This window comes from Penaeus vannamei, chromosome 38 (assembly GCF_042767895.1).
Source record: "Penaeus vannamei isolate JL-2024 chromosome 38, ASM4276789v1, whole genome shotgun sequence".
NCBI classification, from domain to species: domain Eukaryota; kingdom Metazoa; phylum Arthropoda; class Malacostraca; order Decapoda; family Penaeidae; genus Penaeus; species Penaeus vannamei.
In genome coordinates this window covers 21703704-21713703 of record NC_091586.1, presented here as the reverse complement: position 1 = coordinate 21713703, position 10000 = coordinate 21703704, and the positions used below count along the sequence as shown (strand labels likewise).

Sequence of the window (10000 nt, the reverse complement as noted above, 5' to 3'; positions counted from 1 at the left end):
TGGGAAGAGGGAAAGGGACAAGAGGAGGGGGAGAGTGGGGGAGGGAAGAGAGGGAGAGGGAGAGACAGAGGGAGAAGGGAAGGGGGAGGGAGGGAGGAAGGGAGGGAGGAAGGGAGGGAGGAAGGGAGGGAGGGTGGGAGGGAGGGAGGGAGGAAGGGAGGGAGAGAGGGAGGGACAGGGAAGACAAAGGGAGGGGGGAGGGGAAGAGAGGGGGAAGGAATAGGGAGATGGAGGAGATGGAGAAGGAGAAGGGAATGGGGAGAGAGGGAGGGAGGGAGGGAGTGAGGGAGGGAGGGAGGGAGGGAGAGAGGGAGGAAGGGAGGGAGGGAGGGAGGGAGAGAGGGAGAGGGAGAAGGACATGGAGAAGGGAAGGGGGAGAGAGGGAGGGAGGGAGACAGGGAGGTAGGGAGGTAGGGAGACAGGGAGGTAGGGAGAGAGGGAGAGGGGGAGACAGGGAGGTAGGGAGAGAGGGAGAGGGGGAGACAGGAAGATAGGGAGAGAGGGAGACAGGGAGGTAGGGAGAGGGAGAGGGACAGGGAAAGAGAAAGGGAAAGGAAGACGGAGAAGAGACAAAGGGAGAGGGAGAGGAACAGGGAAAGAGAGAGGGAGAGGGAAAGGGACAGGGAAAGAGAGAGGAAAAGGGAGAGGGAGAGAGGGCAAGGGAGACAGGGAGAAGAACGTGAAAGTTAAATATCAAGAAAAACAATCATCTCACCTTTGTCTGTGCTGCAAACGCATCTCCTCCAAATGGGTCTCCAGCAGGTGGTGGGTTGTTGGCTGGCTGAGATGGATTGTGATCCCATGATGCAAACACGTCCACCTGAAGAAATAAGATCGCAGTTGGATAAAGGTATGGGTAAAAGCAATAGCTAATGGTAATAATATCAAGAATTTAGGTCATTATATCCAAAGCATTAGTAACTCCTGTATATAACATGAAAATATCAACACTTTATTCTAAGAAAAAATACAAAACTGGTAATGAATAAATAACATTCAGCAATAAACAGACAATAAATACAAACTCTGGCAATAACATACAACAAATATAAACACCTTAATTGTGTGAACACATCAAAATCAATCAAAACTACCTTTACAGCAATAATAACCGGGGAAAAAAAAGACACAAAACAAGCTCATTGCCACAGTTACTTAAAACATTTTCTTTTTTTGAAGCCCAAACAATAAATACTGGCATATGACATCCAGTCCACTTACATTGTTTTGCTGGCCACCAAAAGCTGCCGCAAATGGATCGTGCCCTCCAGAAAACGAGGTATCTTTGGCTTTCAATGCATCTTTATCTGGAAATGCGGAGAGAAAGGGAAAACGGGAAAAAAAGAAAATAAATAAATGAAAAGAATAGAATGTAGAAAGGCAAGCTTGCTGGAACTAGAGCAATAAAATGTAAGACATGTATATAAGAATTTCATATGTAGCATAGAGTGGAAAGACTGGTAAACAATGTCAAAGACATATTGCATCAACAGTAGAATGTTAATATACAAATGATGAAGGCAAGTAAAAAATATATATATATAATCATCATAAATACATATACATATATATATATAAAAGCTAATACAGTTTCCAACAAAATAGGTCAACCTTAAACAATCTTGAAAGCAACATTTTAGCAAGGTGACAAGGAAAAAAAATTCTTGAAGAAGGGAAAAACAAAAAACAAAAAAAAACTGAGAAATAAATGAAAAAGGGATTCTATGTAGCTTTGAATACCTACATATATACACACACAATTCATGTACATGTCACTTACTTGTCTCCTGAGCTGGTAAACCATTTTCCTGTGGTGTTGTTGGTTCTTTCGGTGAGTCCTGAATATCGACCAAATTGACAAATCAATTGTAATACAAATAATACTTGACTCGTAATGAGAGTAAACAAATAATCATAATAGGGTGACAAAGGTAAAAGAAAAACAAAAAGACATATAGAATCATCAATCAAATATTCATTCTCATTTAACATTCATTGCCTTGTACTTCTGTCAGTTGGCATCCCATTCTTTTAAGTGTGGGATAAGTGTGAAGTTCATCAAAAGATTTTTATCAACAAAGACACTGAGAAATGTAACACTACACACACTGTACTTCTATATGAATACTAGTTTAATGAGTTAGGCAGAGGCAAAAATGATTTTCAATTACTGATATGAATAACATGCTTCATAATAATAATTTCAAGTTTTATATCCACATACAAGGTTTTATATTAAATATATGTATATTTATATGTGTGTGTGTGTGTTTGTGTGTACACATTTGTGTGTGTGTGCGCATTTGTGGTGTGTGTGCGCATTTGTGTGTGTGTGTATGTGCGTGCACATTTGTGTGTGTGCGCGCATTAGTGTGTGTGTGTGTGTGTGTGTGTGTGTGTGTGTGTGTGTGTGTGTGTGTGTGTGTGTGTGTGTGTGTGTGTGTGTGTGTGTGTGTGTGTGTGTGCATTTGTGTGTGCGCATTTGTGTGTGTGTGCATTTGTGTGTGCGTGTTTGTGTGTGTGTGTGTGAGTGTGTGTGTGTGTGTGTGTGTGTGTGTGTGTGTGTGTGTGTGTGTGTGTGTGTGTGCGTGTGTGTGTGTGCATGTGCGCGCATGTGTGTGTGTACACATTTGTGTGTGCGCATGCGCGTGTGTGTGTACACATTTGAGTGTGTGTGTGTACACATTTGTGAGAGAGAGAGCGAGAGAGAGAGAGGGAGAGGGAGAGAGAGAGAGAGAGAGAGAGAGAGAGAGAGAGAGAGAGAGAGAGAGAGAGAGAGAGAGAGAGAGAGAGAGAGAGAGTGAGTGAGTGAGTGAGTGAGTGAGTGAGTGAGTGAGAGAGAGAGAGAGAGAGAGAGAGAGAGAGTGAGAGAGAGAGTGAGTGAGAGAGTGAGTGAGTGAGAGAGTGAGAGAGTGAGAGAGTGAGAGAGTGAGAGAGTGAGTGAGTGAGTGAGTGAGTGAGTGAGTGAGTGAGTGAGTGAGTGAGTGAGTGAGTGAGTGAGTGAGTGAGTGAGTGAGTGTGTATGTGCATATATGAGTATGTAAGTACAGGTGTGAATGTACATGGAGAAACATGCACGTTAGTATATGCGAGTGTAAGTATAAGTAAGCGTATGTGCAAATATAAGTGTAAATATATAGAATTGTTAGTAAATGCATGTATACACACAGGTGTAGGTGTTGGTATAAATGTTGTGTAGGTGTAGATATAAATTAAAAAATAATAATAATAATAATAATCATAAAATAATACATAAACATATACACATATGTTTCTTATTCATGTACACAGATTATATAAACACTCAAATACTAAGTACCACACTTAAACAAGTAAATAGACAAACAAATAATTAAAGTAACGACCACAAACCTTAGGACTAGCTGTCGGAGAGGGCCCTATATGGAGGTAGCTTGGGTCGTTGAAGGTGGGTGTGATGTCTCTGAGCGAGGCTTCTGATAAGGATGACGCATCACCAGAGGAGATTGCCGAGTCATAGGCTATTAAGACTTCTGTCATGTGCCGTTCCTGGTCTTGCAATTCTGAGATCTTGATTTTAGCCTGCAGAGGTGGAGGAAAAGGAGGTGGTCGTCAGAAAAGACTGGGTGATGTTGTTTGGCATGACAGATGGGAGTCTGCTTTGGTTCAGTTAAGATATTGGATTTAGAGATTTCCCTAATACTATGATAATCATCTACTATTCAGCCACTGTAGACATGGCATCATTAAACTATATGATGTACATACAAAAAAAAAACAAATAAAACAAAAAAAAAAAAAAAAAAAAAAAAAAAAAAAAAAAAAAAAATATATATATATATATATATATATATATATATATATATATATATATATATATATATATATATATATATATATATATATATATATACAGCTAGTGATACCCAGTTTATTTGAAGAAAAAAAAAAATAATAATAATAAATAAAAATAAATAAATCTGAAGTTGGATTGATTTTATCCCAATGACTGGATATTTAATTACTGTTCCATGATTTTTTTTTGCGAATTTTATTACAAACAGACGAGTCCACGTGTGCTCAGCCACCAAGGAGTCTCTTGTGATCATGCCTAATTTCCCCCTTCCTTGAAATAGCACAAAAATGTGGTTTTCCTTAAAATACTATTAATATTGATAATGCTATTATTGTTACTGATGTTATGATTATCAAATTATTATTAACCTCTTGCTACCAGGTGGCATGTACAAACATGGCAGGGCTGTTGTGGACAAAATAGCGGGTGGCAGCGTATAACAACCATTCCTTTCTTTTGTTGTCAGCTCATCAGATGGAGCTTGTTTTTCGCCGATAGTTGTGGTATTTTTACTATGGTGAAACTTTTAGGCACGAGCACCTAAAGTGAAGGTATACCTTCAAAACTTTTATGTTTTTTTTTTAATTATATCAAAATACATGCTTTAGGTTTTTAATGTTGCTCACAAACTACTGAACAAGCTGGGCACAGTCAGGGGAAACTGTTGATGCACGCCAATAATCCCACGATTATGTCCACTAACCTTACTTTTTTACCCAGCATTATGGGGTTAAAATATCAATAATATTAAAGGCAATGAAATGATAGAAAAGAATCTTTTAAAAAGTCAAGGAAAAGGTAAACATGTAAGACAGGTATGACTGATATCTGACTCCTTGGTGGTTAAGCACTTGCAGACCTATCTGTGTAGTCAATAAATAAAATTTTATTACTGTAGGCATGGCATGTATTCTTGCCATCCTTTTAAGACTGGCAAAATCACCATTCATAATGAACTTCCATAAATACGACAACTCGCAATAACAACTTGTGACAAAAAACAAACCTGTGATATATGTAACTGCGTTTCTTGCTGTGTCACTCCCAGCTGGTCCATCTTCTTTCTCAACGAGGTCACACTCTCCTCCAGTTCGCTCTCTTGGTTCTTGAGGTCATTCAGCTCCTGCCTCTTGGACATCACCTCGTCCTCTTGTGCCTTGAGACTGGTTTCTTGTTCCTCCACTTGGACACGTAATTTGGAGACCTGCAGTAACATGGGAGAGGGTCAGCGACTCTCTTTTGTATCGGACATCATCATCACTATCACCAAGGTCTGGGACTATTTTAGCTTATGCCTCAACCTGGCATATAAAATTTCTGCTTACAGCTGCTACAGTCTTTTTCTTCTTTTTTTATATCTATTCAAATATTTAATACAAAATCAATACAAAATAACTCTTATATGAAAGTGAAAAAAATGTGACTACAAAGACCAAAAAATTAATTCAAATATTAAATGAATTTACAATAAAATGCTTATCATTCAGTAACATTATGTATTACCTCCAAGTATATCTTTAAATATACTAAGATAGGGAAAAGGAAGGAAAGAAAAAAAGAACAAGGGAAAGGACTAGAGACAGACAGACCTCCATGTTTCAATTATAAACACCAGAAGTGATTCCTCTCTGTAGATTGCATATATAAAATCAAATAAAATGTATATCCATGCACTGTTTTCTCACAATTATTTATACAAGAGAATACATTCTCTTAGGTATTTTCCATTTTGGCTTCATGGGATTCAAATATATTTTAAGAAACTGTAACACTTCAAACTATGACACTATTCATCTTATATTTTCTTCTCCTTATGACTCCACATGTTTTCATTCACTTACCAACAAATTTTCATCCTGAAAACCTGCCTAAACAAAAATTTATCACACTATAACAGCAATAATAATAATGATAACAGTGATAGTAATTATGAAGTCTACCACATTCTTGGTCACTTATATACAGTTGTCTTATTCCAAGGTTCTAGTTAAATACACAGTGATCTTAAGGCAAAAAAGTAATAATAATATTGGTTTAACTCTCTTGTACATGTTTTTTCTTTATCAATTCATTCTAAACACTTTCAGTCCAAGTACATACACTATTCATTTTTCACAATCTATTATTTTTAATCTATTTTCTTTTACCCTGTAGTGCCTAGCTTAATTAAAATAAAATGTAGATCTAAAAAAAATAAATCATTGGCAAAGACAATACAATATTGTATCCACTATAGATTGCAAAAAAGGAAGCAATCATAAGAATAACAATAGGAACAATAATAGAAATGTAGTAAATAATAAAAAATTAGTAATCAAATACATAATAATAATTGACTGGATGATCATGATGATGATTTTAATAATGATGTGATGTTAATGATGATGATGATGAAAATGATGATGAAAATGATGATTATAATGATGATGAATGATATGATGATGATAAGGACTGATGACTGATGACTAATGATGATGACTGATGACTAATGATGACTGATGATGACTAATGATGATTGATAATGATGATTGATAATGATTATTGATAATGATGACTGATGATGATATGATGATTGATGAAGATGATTCTGACTGATGATGACTGATGAAACAATAATATAAATAATAATATAACAATAAAAATAACAATGATAATAATAACTAATAATAATAACCAATAGCAATAACAATAATGAAATATGCCTCTATAAAATGGTTCTAGCTTCACATCTATTCATTAGGTTATTTTAGTAATGTTAGTAAGCTGAAAGCAGCTGCCATGTTTAAGGAGGATTCAAAAACATGAACAACATGGGTTATTAACTGCCATTTTTCCCTCTACCTCAGTCTGTGAATAATGGTAGACCAGATAATTTTAAAAAATAATAATAAATAAATAAAAATGAAAATTCAAACAGTATCTCAAATCCTTTTTCTGAAGCTCTATAAGCCATACCATGATGAGAGCAAACTTCACTATGCAAGGTTAGGCTAGATCCTGTACGCATTGTTTTTCTGCATGCATAAAGTGCTTTTATTCTGGCCAGTGTTTTCGAGAGTCCCTTTTTACTATCGTATGCTTCAAGAACCTGTGATCGGGAAAAAAGCCGAGGCCATTTCTCTGCCTCTTTCAAATTCGAAGGTTAGCATGTGGAGCCATAAGTGGAAGGATTATAAAAACAATAACAATAAATGTAAAAAGATACCAATAAGGAAATAATGACCTCCAAACTATTAAGAAAATGGTGTTTCTTGAGGAGGGAGAGAGGAAGAGACTAAGGAAGTGTTGTCAGTTATAGGAAATATAAATACAAAATATATATTTCTTTAAGCATCTTCAGTCAGTAAGAAGGGTTGAGCATAAAAGCATTTAGGAAAAGGAAAAAGACAATACTTAAAAGGCATCCTTATACCCAAATCCTAAAAATGTGACTCGTTTGTTATAAAAAGATACAAATAATAGAAGTACAGTGTTTGAGATGCTGTTATCCTTGTATATTGTAATCACAAAGCTAGTAATGGTTATACAAATGCTTATATCAGTGGATTCCTACTACTAAGACTTCCAATAATCATAAAATTAAGTGCCAAATAACCTTAACATCTCCATCATAACCATTATCAATCTATTCTCAGTCAACAAGTCTAATATTATGTTAGTTCCCTACTACAAATTCATGTAAATTAAAAAATCATTATTGTCTACCAACTTTCATTAAGGAAGGACTTAAACACTCGTATTTGTATACCAGTCTGTCTAATATGTTAAATATTTCTGAATTCACTCATTCTCTCTCCCAAAAAATAACACTAATGAAAAAAAAAAAATCTAAAACTTACTAAATTAGTACACCAATGAAAAAAAACAAAAAGTACTACTAATAACAGAAGTAATGAAGTATTACCAATATGCAAAAAAGTTAAGAATATACTATCACCCTCAGTAATGAAGATAACGATAAAAAAACATGCTCGTAACCCTCTCTAACTTTGTTTTTCTTTTATCACACAGGACACAACATCACACCATCATTCATTACCTCCTCCTGCTCAGCCTCTATCAAGGCCGTGACCTCTTTCCGCTCATCCTCAAGGAGTTTTTTCTGTAGGTGTTCAACATATTGTAAAAAAAAAAAAAAGAGAGAGAAAGAGAGAAAGAGAGAGAGAGGAAAATTGAGAAGAATGCAAAAAATACTACTGCTTACCACCACATCCAAAGGGTGTGGAGGATGGGGTGAGGGTGAGGGAGAGGGGGATACTTAAAAAATAATAATAATAATAATATGTGTAGATAGAATTTGTACAAACAAAACATTTGAATACAGGAAGAATACAAAGGGTTGGGATAGAAGTAAATTATAATAAATAACATACAAAACAAAAATCAACAAGCAAGGAGTGTGTGCTTAGAAAACATGTAACTACCAAGGTCGGCATATAAAATATGATAAATAAAAACTATTTTTGTGTAAATATGCTTTCATTCCAAAATAAGAAGTAAAAAGGCATAACTGCCTGTAAAGACAAGCAAAAAAGCAAACATACTCAAAAAGCAGGATTTTGAAGTCGTTCAAAACTTGTCAACTTAGAACGACGGGGAACTGTGCTTTCAAATAAATGTATTTACTACAACTCTTATAATTTTTTCCTAATTGTAAAATAGTTCACTTGATACATGCATAATAGAAAATAATAATAATAATAATAATAATAATAATAAAAAATCAAGCCATTCAAAACCAATTCAGTTTCAAATTGCATAAAATTTGAGACTGAACAGTCAACACATTATGTATAAGGAGGCTGTTTGTTAAAATTATAAATAAACTTTTAAGAGGGGTGATGCAAAGTGCTTAAGCTAGGAATTATGGTTACACTAATAATAGAAACAACCGAAAGAACATAATATAAAAATCAATACATCAAAAATATTTACATTTTACTAGATAAAAATAATGAAAATACAGTACATAAAAGACAAAAATTATTATCAAAATAATGCAAGGATTCAGGCATACTATGCAATATCAGAATTCAAGATCTCAAACTAATTTTGGAGGAAACTAAACAGTGAAGTAACAAAAGAAAAAAAAAAACATGACCCCCTCTTACCTGGTTTCCAAGATCATCTAATCGCTGCTGCGCTGCTCCTTTCTGGTGTTCCAGTTGACGCAAGGTGGAAGTTAAGGTATCTAGTTCAGTCTGTAAAAGTTTAAAGAAATGTTGAAATATCAGAAGCTAATGCATGCACACCTATAACTATGCTCACACCTACACACATGCATACACATGTATATATATAGAAGCACACATGTATTATATACACACATACACAAAAGCCCAACAGACATACACAAGTATATCCATATATCCATAAAACACACACACAAGCATACACATCCATAAATGCACACATACGCAAAAGTAAACTTAAAGAAATGTACACACAATACACAAACCCAGAAGACGCACCTGAAGATTTTTTAATTCGTTGTTCTTCACCCTAATACTAGCTTCCTTTTGCTGGATCTCCGCTTCCAGCTTGAGCTTATCGGTGTTGAGCTCCTCGATCTCGTCAGCAACCAACTGGAGCTCTGGGTTGCTATACTGTGGCTTTGCTGGAACAACCTGCAGGCGATTCAAATTCCAGGTCAGATACGATGATACCACAGTCTCCAAAGACTTGGCTTTTTTTTTCTTCTTCTTTTTTTTTTTCTTACAACAAACTAAAAAATTAAGTATGGTCAAATTATCTGGGGGAATAAAACATGCAATACTGACAGAAGAAGGTGTAACAGATCAAAATGGAAGCTGGAATGAGAAAGTGCTTGGATTCAAAAGTATCTCATGAGGAAGAAAGAGCAGCAATGAAGTATTTTTCTTTTTCTTCTTTTTTTTAGAGTGGACATTATGAAGGTATAAGAAAGAAGGCATTACTTTTCCTATGGACGATGCAGGTTTAAGATTAGATGTCACAAAATTAACCCCATGTTGCCGGGAAAATGTTGTGTTCACTGTAGTATTTTTTTGTGTGATGTCTTTGCACAAGGATGGCTCCACAAGTGCTTAGCCACAAAGGAGTAAATAACTAGACCTCCTGACCTCACCTGATTTACCTTTCCTTGAGTCAGAAATTCATTTTTTCTATCAATTCTTTCACTGTCAT

At 35.5% G+C, this 10000-nt stretch overlaps 1 protein-coding gene across 6 annotated transcripts in view; it reads right to left on the bottom strand.

The window, feature by feature from the left end:
• Positions 1-10000, bottom strand: part of LOC113818982 (Epidermal growth factor receptor pathway substrate clone 15) — a 41209-nt gene that overhangs the window by 9407 nt on the left and 21802 nt on the right. For 5 of the 6 annotated variants that reach the window (XM_070115836.1, XM_027371213.2, XM_070115837.1 and 2 more), the window contains 8 exons: positions 9307-9462; positions 8947-9036; positions 7875-7937; positions 4842-5039; positions 3373-3561; positions 1781-1838; positions 1222-1307; positions 716-820 (listed from right to left, as the gene is read on the bottom strand). In XM_070115836.1, coding sequence (XP_069971937.1) covers positions 716-820; positions 1222-1307; positions 1781-1838; positions 3373-3561; positions 4842-5039; positions 7875-7937; positions 8947-9036; positions 9307-9462 — 945 coding nt within the window. The remainder of the gene's footprint in view (positions 1-715; positions 821-1221; positions 1308-1780; positions 1839-3372; positions 3562-4841; positions 5040-7874; positions 7938-8946; positions 9037-9306; positions 9463-10000) is intronic. The other variant, XM_070115838.1, reaches the window with a different exon arrangement.